This window comes from Rhodamnia argentea, chromosome 9 (genome assembly GCF_020921035.1).
Source record: "Rhodamnia argentea isolate NSW1041297 chromosome 9, ASM2092103v1, whole genome shotgun sequence".
NCBI classification, from domain to species: Eukaryota; Viridiplantae; Streptophyta; class Magnoliopsida; order Myrtales; family Myrtaceae; genus Rhodamnia; species Rhodamnia argentea.
Genome location: NC_063158.1, coordinates 20,984,828 through 21,000,088, shown reverse-complemented (window position 1 = coordinate 21,000,088; position 15,261 = coordinate 20,984,828). Strand labels below are relative to the sequence as shown.

The following is a 15,261-nucleotide window of genomic DNA, read 5'->3' as shown; positions in this document are numbered from 1 at the left end:
TACCGATGTGATCGCCTGCGTATGGAGGGACTTGCATATGAATGCAAAGAAAATGACGGAAGGTTGGGTTGGAGACTTCGTCAATGTTACGCTTTCGTCTTTTTTTTTTTTTTTTTTTGCCCTTTTTTGTGGTCGAATGTCGTGCTTTCGTTATTCGGTCAAAAACACCAATTGACCATCAGCGCCTGGGCCACATATTTGACCTTTGACCTTCAATAGTTTTTTTATTGCGCTATCATTGGGGAATGATCAAACAAATTAGGTTAAATGAAATTAATGATCGTGAACTTTAGCTAAATATACAATGTGATTTTTGAATTTTAAATTTGTTCAATGTGATCTCTAAATTTTTTTAGTCCAATATGCAATATTGGATCCGAACTTTTAATTTATTCAATGTGACCCCTGGACGTTTGGTACATGTTTGATTTAGTCCCTAAACTATCTCAAAATGTTCAATATTGTCCTTAAACTTGAGTTTTTTTTTTATCTGGTCATATTCTACTCTATTTACAAATACAACCATGCTCCCTCCCCATGCGTCCCCACCCCCACTCCCCCAAAAGTGGGGATTCGAATCCGCCAACTCCCCCTTCCCAAGTGAAAAGAGTAGTCACTGGGATAAAACCCGAGTGATTAAACTTGAGTTAATTAAAGCACTACATTAAACATTAAATACGAATGAATCATTTTACCTCACTGATTTCTTGTGTAATACAAGTTTTCCCCCCATTTCTTTAATTCATGCAGTTCTTTAAGAGCTGAACACTTATATTTTATTTTGTAATTTTTAAGACTAGTTATACCACAAGCTTTTTCCATCGAGTAAATTCAAGTATCTAAACGGAATTTCCTTTCGGTTGCATTAAGAGTGTATTTGTTTTGTGAAAAATAGGTAGTTTTGAAATATTCTTTTGCAAAAATGTTCGTTTGTATTACTTCCAAAAACGAATGAATGAACAGGAAGATATTTTCATCATTTACAGAAATATTATGACATAAATTATTTTTTATATGAAATTATTGGTTATCAACTAATTATTTCGAGTGATATGAGCGATTAATTTCAGAAAAAAAAATTACGAATCATTCATTTTTTCACAAAATAAAATGGAACTTAAATTTCATTAAATTTGGACAAGTGCTGTTAATCGTCGGTTGTGTTTATTCCATAATTCCACGTCGGACGATATCATGCTATGGTTGAAGAATCTCAACCATGTTCAAATGTAGCCGCATAGGTAATGCCACGTCTCTCTCTTTTGAAAAGAGGCGACTTACAGCTCGTTTGAACACTAGACTTCTTGCTGATACTTGAGAAAAGAAAAAATTCAGACATGACGGTTCTATTTTTCAGCTTGGTAAGAAAAAAGAACTCCTCCCTTATCTGAGAGTTCCGTCTCCAGCAGCTCAGACTCTGATCTGTTCAAGGGGAGATCAAACTTTCGAGATGTGAAAAAGGGGTACTGAATCGAATGATCATCGGAATCGTGCGTGATATTGCTAGACTTTATATCCCGTTGTACGACGCATTGTTCTCATTCGTCGTGGAGGTAAAGCAACGCCGATGCTATGCCTTGCGCGATTTCACCAACGTATGTTAATTGGTTGACTTGGACATTTCAATGACAGATGACCCCCAACCGATCTTCACCAACGTATAATCCATGCCTAGACTACTTGGTGGGCGGCAACTATTTTGAAAGCAACTGCTAGAATTATGTTCGCCCCACAAGAAAACAGCCGGTGTCTTGTCACTTTCGATTCAACCTTGTTGGACGGGCGATTCCCCGAAGACCGCTGAAGTCAAGATTCATCGGTTCGGAGAAAGTCTTAAAAGTTGCTAGCTCGCCGTGTCAAAACCGTAGTTGCGAAAACACGATATTGCAACCTTAGGCCAATCATGACCACAACCTTTAGAAAGTTTATCGCCAAACATGTTGACATACTAAGAATCACCAAGGTAATATCAAGCCTGACCGGATTTTAACTTTAGAAAGTTGCCAGATTTAAAACATTAAACGTAAAGGAGAGAACATACAGAACACCAACAGCCAAAAGGACCTCATGAATTTTGAGAACTCTCCTAAAATGTCTAACAAAGGCAAAAAAAAAAAATCAGTGCTGCCTGGTATAGAGTCCAAAGTAAACAAATGGTAATAAAAAACAAGACCAACCTGCCAAAGAAAACCATTCACGAGCATTCAACATGGGAATCTAATGCACAACCTAGGGGTGAGCAAATCGGACCACCCAGACCAGACCGGGACCAGTGGTCCGATTCCCGGTTCTAGAGGGAGCGGTCCGGTTCCCAGTTATAGGATCCTAGGACCGGACCACCCGGATAGGACAGATTGAAATTTTTTTTTTTAAAAAAGTTACCCTCTCTTTACTTGTTAAGGGTGTCCAATAAATTTTACCAAATTGAGAAGCTATTGGCACTCTCTATTTTTTATTCTCCTATGTAAAAGTCTTTTTTGTTACACTCTGTTTTATTTTTTGAAAGTAACCAAGCTCATGTACTCCATGTTAGGAATGGTACATTTTTTTTTTTTTTTTGCATGTGTCTGGTCCGATGGAACCGTCAAGGAACCGGACCGGACCGATGGTATGGTTCTCGATGCCGAAAAATTGAGAACCGAGACCACTGGTCCGGTTCTCCATTCTTGAGGGGAACCGAACCGGATCGAGAACCGATTACCCCTAAAACAACCCATCACAGGGAACAGATGGCATAGAATGAGCAACCACAATTTTAGAAGATAGACCAACATAGTGCCCAAAAAGCAGACTGATGGTGGGTACATTTTTACTAATCATCATCAAGAGTGAGAATCTGAGAGTGAGGGAGGAGAGGCTGTGCTGAGAGAGGGATTATATGCCCAGGGTTGAGGACATATGGTGAGCAGCACAGGTTCCAACAGTACACCAACCTTGTAACTAGAGAAAAGTGTCAAAAAAGTCCTAAACCTATTGCATTAATGTCAATTCAGTTCTAAACCTTATTTTGATACCAATTCAATCATAAACATTTTGTATTTATGCCAATTAAGTTCTAAACTCTTTATTAGTGTCAATTAAGTCCTAAACCTTTTACAATAGTGCCAATTTAGTCCTAAAACTTTTACATTTATGTCAATTGAGTCAATTCGATCAATTTTGATTGGAAATCACCGGCATGGACGTCAATTATCCTACGTGGCACGGTTGGCGCTAACGTGGATATTTTTTTAATATTTTTTTATATTTTAAATAATTTTAAAAAAAATCAAAAAATCCTTAAAAAATTATTTAAATATCAAAATAATATTAAAAAATATCCAAGTTAATGCTAGCCGTGCCACAACAGTTACGGAAGCATTGCATCTGAATTTGTACCAATTGAATAGGTTTAGGACTTTTTTGGTACCTTTTTCTCACAAGATTCATGATAAATGTTGTTTATTACAATCCTTTTTTTATTTATTGTTCTAAAACATAAGAGTCATTTTTTAAAATTTTTATGAGTAGTTATTACACAAATTGGTAAGATAGATTAACCAAGTGAGTAATTCAAGTATCTAAGCGAATAAAAAATTTCCACTACTTTTCTGCCGAAAGATAGTTGCCTTAAATACCCACGAGTAAATTTCTCGAAATGAAGTTGAAAGCTTGCTGGAAAATTTTCTCTTTCTTAGTGTACGTTTTTTTCATGAAAAATTCAAAATTAAAAAAAAATGGAAGAATGATTCGTTATAACACTTGAAAAAATTTCCACTGTGCTTGGCCTCAAGAACCCCCAACACTAGTTGCAAGGCTCATGGCAACGGGCCCTGGACTAGAGAGGTTAGGGTCGGGTTCGAACCTCGGTGTCCCTATTGGGTGCATCAAAGCCACACCTAAGACTCCGACCGTCATGACCGAGTACATTGAGGCGGGCTGAGGACACGAATGTTGATGCCCGAGACGTCAAGCCCCAAAACATTGAGGCTAGGCTCGGGGTTCTCGAAGCCTACGCCCGTGTTCATATCCATCAAGGCCGGGCCCCGGACCTTGATGCCCGTGCTTAGGTCACCAACTCCCGAGCCCCAAGTCTATCGAGGCCAAGCCCGGGAGTCCCATGTCCGTGGTCGAGTCCCCTTAGCCTCGCGCTCCGGTCCCGAAAGCTTGTGCTCTCATCCTCAACGCTCGAGCTGGGCCCATCAAGGCCGTGCTTTGGAACCCCAACGCTGGTGCCTCTGTCTTTGGTGCCTAGGCACTGTCCATTGAGGCAAGTGCATGGGACCTCAGCACCCGCTCCTCAATCCGCGGTACATGGGCTCATGTCCACCGAGGCCGGGCCAATGCTCGGGATCCCGATCACCCACACCAATACCGAGTCCTAGCCTTGCCTCGATTGACCTAGCCTTGGATTGTGGTCCCAATTTCGAGCATTGGCGTGCGAGGCTTGGCCTCAATGGACGCAGGGTTTAGGCACCGGAGACATGGACCTAGCCTCTATAGACCCGAGCCAAGGTGCCGGGGAGTCGAGAACCTAGGCCTAGTCTCTGGAAAATATTTTTCATAAATGTCACATTTTCTACAAAACAATCGACACCAAAAAGTTATGATTTGGAAAAAAATTCTTAAAAAAATGATTAGTTATGCCTCCTAGAAAAAATTAGTCAACGAAGAATATTTTCATTATCGACAACAATTTATGGCAAACTATTTCCGGAAGTGATGAAAATTTTTCTCATTCATTTTTGTAAATGATATAACTAAACAACTTTTAGAAAATGTTTTACAAATCTTGAATTCTCCGTGAAATAGCACACCCGTTATCTATTATCAAGAAGATGTCATCCAAACACGACGAGTCTATTTTTCCACTTGCAAAGATTTATTTTTATTTTTTTTGGATGCTATTATGTTTCTCAAAGAGCTGGTAAGTGTTGAAAAATTATTGGCAAAAACAATCACCAGTTACCTGTTTTTTCTAACTTGGTTACTCAATCATTTTTCCATGCTCTCAGTTGCGACGGGTCGTATGCGGCAACCAGTTGACCAACAAAAAAACCAACAGAAATTCCAACGGTTAATATTTGTAGCTGCTATACAATACCGTAACTTAGAAATACCCGATCCATTATAGCATTTGGATCTTAATGAGACTTGCCATACCAAGCGACTGTAAACCCGTGCTCCTCCTCTTCCACTCGGCATACCAAAGTGACTTCATGTGATATTTATCTTGATCCTGTATTTCAGTAATAGTTTGGATTTAAGCCCATGAATAGCTACTACAGTATATATGCTCTTTTTCACTTGTAATTGAATGACGTAAAAGAGAGGTGCGATGTGTTTATTATAGTAGAATCCTCTAGATGTAGCCATAGGCCAAGGTGAACAAGGATAATTTTTGTACCTCGATTTTTCTTTATCACTTTTACGATCTATTTCGTTGTGGTTGTGCGTCGGATCCTATCCTAACATCAACAGAGTGCAACAGGAAACCATCAAAGAAGATATGCACTACCTTTACTTAATCCTGGATGTCAGACGGAAGTCCAAACATGAAGAGTAAATACTGAGGTACAAATGAAGAAGAAATTTATATGAAGTGAATAATATACAAAATCAAATCTCAAAGTACAAATTACAACTCAAACTGATTACACCAATGAAGTGGATTATATCGTATTTGGGAGCAATGCAGAAGAATCTGAGTGAGAGGATTGTACAGAAGAGGTCGTAAATGCGGACAGTTCGGTGCCGCTGGTCGAGGTGGCGTGGAACGAAACAATTGATGCTTAAGAGAACGGGACTGGCAATTTCGATGGGAGAACGGGCGGCGGAGCGTTAAAGTTGAGAACGCTAAACGCTTCTCTTATGGAAGGACGGGCGGTGTGGTCCGGATGGGCGCACCACAGCCCTACGACCATCGTGCACTCCAGTTGCTTTTCGTCGAAGTCGGTACCAAGTTTCGACTCCGCCGCATCGAGTATCCTCCCGGTCCCGTACAGCTCCCAAACCCAGTCCACCAGCTGAACTTGGCCATCCTCAGCCCCCAGTTCGATGACTTTTCTACCGCAAGCTATTTCTAATAGGACGACTCCGAAGCTATAGACGTCTGATTCCCTACTCGCCTTGCCCGTGCGAACATATTCAGGAGCCATATAGCCCACGGTTCCGGCCAACACCGTCGTTTGCAACCCTTTGGCATGGTCGACTAGCCTAGCCAAACCGAAGTCCCCTAATTTAGCATTGAAATCGGAATCGAGCATGATATTGCTGGCCTTTATATCGCGGTGCACGACGCACTGTTCCCATTCTTCATGAAGGTAGAGCAAGGCCAAGGCCGTGCCTTGCGCGATTTTGTACCGCTTCTCCCACGGCAGGAAGGTTCGTTCTTTGAATAGATGAGAATCGAGACTACCGTTTGACATGTATTCATAGATAAGGAGGAGTTCCTTCTTCTCATGGCACCATCCGATGAGTTGGACTAAGTTTCTGTGCCGGAGCCGGCTTATGGTCTTCACTTCGCTGGCGTACTCCTTTATCCCTTGTCTTGCTCCCGGGCTGATCTTCTTGATTGCGACACGAGCATTCACGCTGGTCAAGGAACCTTCATACACTCTCCCAAAGCCTCCTTCCCCAAGTAACCGTTCAATTGCGAAATTGTCGGTAGCCGCGACCAAGTCCTTGTAGTAGAATTTCTTGGGCCCTGGCACCTGCTCGAATTCTTCATCGATTGCCAGATCATGTTCTTCTCCGCTCAAGGAAGTTCCCTTTCTCTTCGAACGGTGACGAAACCAAATAAAGGCTAGAGCAAGAATGAGCAAAACGAAAGAACCTGAGCCTAAGGTGGCCCATAGCCATAACTTGCTCTTTTTTCCAGCCACTTGCACATTGGAGCTGAATTCCCATGCCTCAATAGTGTGCAACTCGAAAATTGTACCCGTGGAAGCCGAGAAACCGAAAGTCACCCACTCCGGCAAGTAATCTGTCAGGTTGACTATATCATAGATGGCGGAGGAATTTATGTTGGTACCCATGGCATTGGCGTCTGTCATGACGACGCTCAAGTTCTGCGTGCTTGAATTGTACGATATCGTAGCGTTGATCCACCCAGCGCTCATGATTTTATCCTTGAACCAATCCACACAGCTATATTTCGAGGAGTTGAGATTATTCAAGTCTATACCGACATGTGCAACCTTCGAACAATTCGGGTCTATGACCACAGAGGGGACGACGTTGTGGAAAGTGTCGAACTCGACCGCTACAAACCAATCGGAAGAGTTTGAAAGGTCGCGGCCTGGATCTATAATAGCCAGGGCGCCAAACGACGAGTTGTTCGGGAGGTGAGACCCGTTGGGGACGAGAAAGAAGGTCATTCCATCGGCGAAATTCGTCTCCCCCAGCGAATTGATGGCGAAGGTGAATCGAGTAGTGAAATCGGCCACGTTCCCCGTCGCCTTATCCCAGAGGCGCATCGGCTCGCGGTACGTGGCCCACCCCACATTCTCGGTGGGGGCCTTGTCCCGATCGACCCCCGTAACCCTGATGGAGCCGCTCTGAATTTCCGCGTTGCCTTCGACTTTAATGATACTCTCGTTGAAAGCCGTGAGGCTGAAATCGATGCCCTGAGACGATGCCGAAGCAGTGAAGGCGATGGCTAGAGAGAGAACCAAGACTAAGAGCGATCGAAGCTCTCCGGCCTTGAAGCTCTGGAAATCTGAGCTGTGAAGTTCCATCCTCGTTTTAGCACAGCTTTTCTGGTGCTTTGACTGGTTACATGCGCATATAAATGAACGGGGAGTGGCCGGCTCCCCGCATGACTTAGCCTTTTGGTTCTTGAACAACTCGCAGTCCATCTTGGAACGGTTCAGCGAAAACGAAAACAAGAAATGTCCACTCACGAGCCTCCCCGACGACTAGTCTCTGGACCTGGAGAAAAAAAAAAGTTAAAATTGACAAAAACAACACGGTGTGCTAGGAAAAAAATAATAATTTTCAACGCAATAATTAGTACAATCTAAAAGGGTCGTGCTATCAAATATCTCAGGGAACACTTCCGGATTAATTAATTAATTAATTAAAAAAATTGCGTCGCGAAGGGTTGATCGCACGCATGAACCACCACGAGAGAAACCAAGCCCATGGAAAACCTAGGTTTCCTTTGTTGGTCATCACGCAAGTTAGTCTTTACTTTTAGGGAACAATTTGTTTTGCGAAAATTAAGTAATTTAGAAAATATTTTCCTGAAAGTTATCGCACGTCCATCGTCCACGAAAATATGGGGACATAAATTATTGCCTTTTCAAATCATTCGTTTTCTGAAGCAAAGGAAGCCTTAAACGCTAGCCCTTCCGTTTTCGCTTGTTTGGAATCCGAAGGGTTTAGGAGACCTCGTCAAAAAAACAACAATTGACCATCGGGCGACTCAGCGGCCATATATTTGGCATTCAATGATGTTTAAGTTCAGCCACATAATTTGGTGTACCGATGTCATCGACAGCGTATGGAGGGACTTGCATATGAATGCAAAGAAAATGACGGAAGGTTGGGTTGGAAACTTCGTCAATGTTACGCTTTCGTTTTTTTTTTTCTCTTTTCTTTTTGTGGTCGAATGTTGTGCTTTCGTTATTCGGTCAAAAACACCAATTGACCATCAGCGCCTGAGCCACATACTTGACCTTTGACCTTCAATAGATTTTTTTTTATTGCGTTATCATTATTGAATGATAAAACAAATTAGGTTAAATGAAATTAATGATCATGAATGCGGTCCTTGAACTTTGAACTTGTTCAACGTGATATCTAAAATTTTAGTCCAATATGAAATATTAGATTTGAACTTTTAGTTTGTTTAATATGGCCCTTAACATTTGGTACATGTTCAATTTAGTCCTTAGATTGTCTGAAAATTTTCAATATTGTCCATAAACTTAAGTTTTTTTTTTTTGTCTAGTCATATTCTACTCTATTTTACAAGCACAACTCTGCTCCCTCCTCATGCGTCCCCATCCCCATCCTCCTCCCCACTCCCCCTCAAATGTGGGGATTCGAACACCTCACCTCCCATTTCTCAAATGAAAAGAGTGGCCACTAGGGCAAAATGTCAGTGATTAAACTTGAGTTAATTAAAGCACTACATTAAACATTAAATACAAATGAATCATTTTGCCTCACTGCTTTCTTGTATAATATAAGTTTTCCCCCCATTTCTTTAATTCATGCAGTTCTTTAAGAGCTGAACACTTATATTTTATTTTGTAATTTTTACGACTAGTTATACCACAAGCTTTTTCCATCGAGTAAATTCAAGTATCTAAACAGAATCTCCTTTCGCTTGCATTAAGAGTGTGTTTGTTTTGTGAAAAATAGGTAGTTTTGAAAGATGCTTTTCCAAAAAAGTTCGCTCGTATTACTTCCAAAAACGAATGAATAAACAGGAAAATATTTTCATCATTTACAGAAATATTATGACACAACTTGCTATTTTCGATATGAAAATATTGTTTATCGACTAATTATTTCGAGTGATATGAAATATCAATTTCAGAAAAAAAAATTCGAATCATTCATTTTTTCACGAAATAAAATGGAACTTAAATTTCATTAAATTTGGACAAGTGCTGTTAATCGTCAGGTTGTGTTTATTCCATAATTCCACGTCCGACGATATCATGCGATGGTTGAAGAACCTCAACCATGTTCAAATGTAGCGGCATAGGTAATGCCACGTCTCTCTCTTTTGAAAAGAGGCGACTTACAGCTCGTATGAACACTAGACTTCTTGCTCAGAAAAAATTCAGACATGACGGTTCTATTTTTCAGCTTCGTAAGAAAATAGAACTCCTCCCTTATCCGAGAGTTCATCTCCAGCAGCTCGGACTACGATCTGTTCAAGGGGAGATTCAACTTTCGAGATGTGGAAAAGGGGTGCTGAATCGAATGATCATCGGAATGGAGCATGATATTGCTAGACCTTATATTCCCGTTGCACGACGCATTGTTCCCATTCCTCGTGGAGGTAAAGCAATGCCGATGCTATGCCTTGCGCGATTTTGTACCGATTCTCCCATGGCAAGAAGGTCCGTTCTTTGAATAGATAAGAATCGAGGCTACCATTAGGGATGATCTCATAGATAAGGAGGAGTTCCTTTCTCTCATGACAACACACGATGAGTTGGACCAAGTTTTTGTGCCCGAGCCGGCTTATGGTCTTCACTTCGGAAGCAAACTCCTTTATCCCTTGATTTGATCCGGGCTTTATATTTTTTAATTTTTATTGTGACATTAGCATTCGCGCTGGTCAAGTAACCTTTGTACACTCTCCTAAAGCCCCCTTCCCCGAGCAACCGTCCGGTTGCGAAGTTATCAGTCGCTGCAACCAAATCCATGTAGGAGAATTTCTTGGGCACTGACACTTGCTTGAGTTCTTCTTCAATCGCTGGATCATCTTCTTCAATCGCTCGAGTCGCTGGATCATCTTTTTCAATCAACGGATCGTCTTCTTTTCTAGTACGGGGACGAAAACAAATAAAAGCTAGAACAAGACCAAGCAAAATGAAAGAACCTGAACCTAAGATACACCCCAGCCACAACTTGCTCTTTTTTCCAGCCATCACTTGCACATTAGAGCTGAGTTCCCATGCCTTCATAGTGTGCAACCCGAAGTACACACCTGTGGCAGCCGAGAAACCGAAAGTCACCCACTCCGGCAAATACTTTGTCAAGTCGACAAAATCATAGACAGCAGAGGAATTTATGTTGGTACTCATGGCATCAGCATCTATCATGAGAATGCTCAAGTTCTGGGTGCTAGAATTGTACGTTATCATAGTGTTGATCCGCCGGCCACTCATGATTTTATCCTTGAACCAATCGACACACCTATATGCCGTGGAATTGAGATTATTCAAGTCTATGCTAACATGTGCACCTAGTGAACAATTCAGGTCCACGACGATAGCGCTATTGTTGATATTGTAGAAAATATCGAACTTGATGGCAACAAACCATGTGGAAGAGTTTAGAAGGGTCTCGGTCTGGATCTACAAGAGCCAGGCCACCTCCGAATGAGTTGACCGGGAGTTGAGACCCACAGGAACAAGAAAGAAGGCCAATCCATCAGCAAATATCAACTTTCCTTGCGAATTGATGACGAAGGTGAAATGGGTGGTGAAATCCGCCACGTTACCGGTCGCCTTATCCCAAAGGCGCATCGGCTCGCGGTACGTGGCCCACCCCCCTCTCGCATTAAGGTTGTGGTCATGATTGGCCTAAGGTTGCAATATCGTGTTTTCGCAACTACGGTTTTGACACGGCGAGCTAGCAACTTTTAAGACTTTCTCCGAACCGATGAATCTTGACTTCAGCGGTCTTCGGGGAATCGCCCGTCCAACAAGGTTGAATCGAAAGTGACAAGACACCGGCTGTTTTCTTGTGGGGCGAACATAATTCTAGCAGTTGCTTTCAAAATAGTTGCCGCCCACCAAGTAGTCTAGGCATGGATTATACGTTGGTGAAGATCGGTTGGGGGTCATCTGTCATTGAAATGTCCAAGTCAACCAATTAACATAAAGTCAAGTCAGAAGCATAAATTGTGCGGACTAACCAAAGGTTCCACAAGTGGAAACTACACGGAGATTGCTCCTTACTCGTAAAATGTGGAAGTACGAAATGTTGTTTCTTCTCGTCTTCTTTGAGAAGACACGATTTTCGTGGAAGTGCGAAAACACGATTTTCGTGGTTGCGAAAACACGATATCGCTTGAAACCACTGCATCGCCTTGGAATTTAATGCTATTACCATCGAAAGTCCAGAAGCTGAAATTGATGCCCTGAGACGATGTCGTAGCCGCGAATGCATTGGCTAGAGAGAGAAGCAAGATTAAGAGGGATTGAAGCCCTCTGATCTTGAAACTTACGATATCTGAGCTGTGAAGTTCCATTCCCGTTGAGGTTCCTAGATTTAGCACAGCTTTTTTAGTGCTTTGACCGAGGTTTTTGGTTCTTGAACAACTTTGCTATCAATCTCGAACGGTTTAATGCTAACGAAACTGAGAGAGTCCACACGAGCTTCCACGACGACTAGTCTCTAGACTTGGAAAAGTAAAAGGAAAAAAAAAAAAAGGAACACTGTATAAAAAAGAAAAGAATCATCGCTCGAGGATATTCTATAATTAAATAAAAGCACGGGTTCATTGGACAAGAAGAACATGACAAAAGGTTAGGTTTGGGAGACATTTTAGCACGACTGATGGTTGCAGGTGGAAAGACATTTTAGCTACCCGGTTATAAGGTCCTCCCCGGGAACCGGCTAGAGACAAACTCACAAAGACTTGGTTTATGCATTTTCCTCGAACCTGCGGTAATCAGTTGCATGAAGGGGTTTTTATAGAAAGCAAGTGAGAGATTTAACAATTCGTATTATCGCTAAACATTTTGACATACTAAGAATCACCAAGGTAATATCAAACCTGACCGGATTTTAGCTTGAGAAAGTTGCCAGAGTTAAAACATTAAACGTAAAGGAGAGAACACACAGAACACCAACAGCCAGAAGGACCTCATGAATTTTGAGAACTCTCCTAAAATGTCTAACAAAGGCAAAAAAAAAAAAAAATCAGTACTGCCTGGTATAGAGTCCAAAGTTAACAAATGGTAATAAAAAACAAGACCAACCTGCCAAAGAAAACCATTCACGAGCATTCAACATGGGAATCTAATGCACAACCTAGGGGTGAGCAAATCGGGCCACCCGGACCAGACCGGGACCGGTGGTCCGATTCCCGGTTCTAGAGGGAGCGGTCCGGTTCCCAGTTCTAGGGTCCTAGGACCGGACCACCCGGACAGAAACAATCGAATTTTTTTTTTTTTAAGTTACCCTCTCTTTACTTGTTAAGGGTGTCCAAGAAATTTTATCAAATTGAGAAGCTATTGGCATTCTCTATTTTTTATTCTCCTATGTAAAAGTCTTTTTTGTTACACTCTGTTTTATTTTTTGAAAGTAACCAAGCTCATGTACTCCATGTTAGGAATGGTACATTTTTTTTTTTGCATGTATCTGGTCCAATGGAACCGTCAAGGAACCGGACCGGACCGATGGTCCGGTTCTCGGTCCCGAAAAATTGAGAACCGAGACCACCGGTCCGGTTCTCCATTCTTGAGGGGAACCGAACCGGATCGGGAACCGATTACCCCTAAAACAACCCATCACAGGGAACGGATGGCATAGAATGAGCAACCATAATTTTGGAAGACAGACCAACATAGTGCCCAAAAAGCAGACTGATGGTGGGTACATTTTTACTAATCATCATCAAGAGTGAGAATCTGAGATTGAGGGAGGAGAGGCTGTGCTGAGAGAGGGATTATATGCCCAGGGTTGAGGACATATGGTGAGCAGCACAGGTTCCAACAGTACACCAACCCTTGTAACTAGAGAAAAGTGTCAAAAAAGCCATAAACCTATTGTATTAATATCAATTCAGTTCTAAACCTTATTTTGATACCAATTCAATCCTAAACCTTTTGTATTTGTGCCAATTAAGTTCTAAACTCTTTATTAGTGTCAATTAAGTCCTAAACCTTTTAAAATAGTGCCAATTTAGTCCTAAAACTTTTACATTTATGTCAATTGAGTCAATTTGATCAATTTTGATTGGAAATCACTGGAATGGACATCAATTATCCTACGTGGCACGGTTGGCGCTAACGTGGATATTTTTTTTAATATTTTTTTGATATTTTAAATAATTTTTAAAAAAATCAAAAAAATCCTTAAAAAATTATTTAAATATCAAAATAATATTAAAAAAAATATCCAAGTTAATGCTAGCTGTGCCACAACGATTACGGAAGCATTGCATCTGAATTTGTACCAATTGAATAGGTTTAGGACTTTTTTGGTACCTTTTTCTCACAAGATTCATGATAAATGTTGTTTATTACAATCTTTTATTTTTTTATTGTTCTAAAACATAAGAGTCATTTTTTAAAATTTTTATGAGTAGTTATTACGCAAATTGGTAAGATAGATTAACCAAGTGAGTAATTCAAGTATCTAAGCGAATAAAAAATTTCCACTACTTTTCTGCCGAAAGATAGTTGCCTTAAATACCCACGAGTAAATTTCTCGAAATGAAGTTGAAAGTTTGCTGGAAAATTTTCTCTTTCTCAGTGTACGCTTTTTTCATGAAAAATTCAAAATTAAAAAAAAATGGAAGAATGATTCGTTATATCACTTGAAAAAATTTCCACTGTGCTTGGCCTCAAGAACCCCCAACACTAGTTGCAAGGCTCATGGCAACGGGCCCTGGACTAGAGAGGTCGGGGTCGGGTTCGGACCTCGGCATCCCTACTGGGTGCATCAAAGCCACACCTAAGACTCCGACCGTCATGACCGAGTACATTGAGGCCGAGCCGAGGACACGAATGTTGATGCCCGAGACGTCAAGCCCCATAACATTGAGGCTAGGCTCGGGGTTCTCGGAGCCTACGCCCATGTTCATATCCATCGAGGCCCGGGCCCGGATCCCGATGCTTGTGCCTAGTTCACCAACTCCCGAGCCCAAGTCTATCGAGGCCAAGCTTTGGAGTCCCATGTCCGTGGTCGAGTCCCCTTAGCCTGCGCTCCGGTCCCGAAAGCTTGTGCTCTCATCCTCAGCGCTCGAGCTAGGCCCATCAAGGCCGTGCTGGAACCCGAACACCGATGCCTCTGTCTTTGGTGCGTAGGCTCTGTCCATTGAGGCCGTGCTTGGGACCTCAGCACCTGCTCCTCAATCCACGGTACATGGGCTCATGTCCACCGAGGTCGGGCCAATGCTCGGGACCCCGATCACCCACACCAATACCCGAGTCCTAGCCTTGCCTCGATTGACCTAGCCTTGGATTGTGGTCCCAATTTCGAGCATTGGCGTGCGAGGCTTGGCCTCAATGGACGCAGGGTTTAGGCACCGGAGACATGGACCTAGCCTCTATAGACCCGAGCCAAGGTGCCAGGGAGTCGAGAACCTAGGCCTAGTCTCTGGAAAATATTTTTCATAAATGTCACATTTTCTACAAAACAATCGACACCAAAAAGTTATGATTTGGAAAAAAATTCTTAAAAAAATGATTAGTTATGCCTCCTAGAAAAAATTAGTCAACGAAGAATATTTTCATTATCGACAACAATTTATGGCAAACTATTTCCGGAAGTGATGAAAATTTTTCTCATTCATTTTTGTAAATGATATAACTAAACAACTTTTAGAAAATGTTTTACAAATCTTGAATTCTCCGTGAA

At 41.8% G+C, this 15,261-nt stretch overlaps 1 protein-coding gene and 1 pseudogene across 1 annotated transcript; both read right to left on the bottom strand.

Annotated features, from left to right (window-relative positions):
- Positions 1 to 5,571: 5,571 nt before the first annotated feature.
- LOC125316529 (L-type lectin-domain containing receptor kinase IX.1-like) lies at positions 5,572 to 7,723 on the bottom strand. The gene has a single exon (XM_048285019.1). The coding sequence runs from the start codon at positions 7,716 to 7,718 to the stop codon at positions 5,772 to 5,774; it is 1,947 nt and encodes a 648-aa protein (XP_048140976.1). The 5' UTR covers positions 7,719 to 7,723; the 3' UTR covers positions 5,572 to 5,771.
- Positions 7,724 to 9,861: 2,138 nt separating this feature from the next.
- LOC125316466 lies at positions 9,862 to 11,923 on the bottom strand (annotated as a pseudogene).
- Positions 11,924 to 15,261: the final 3,338 nt, after the last annotated feature.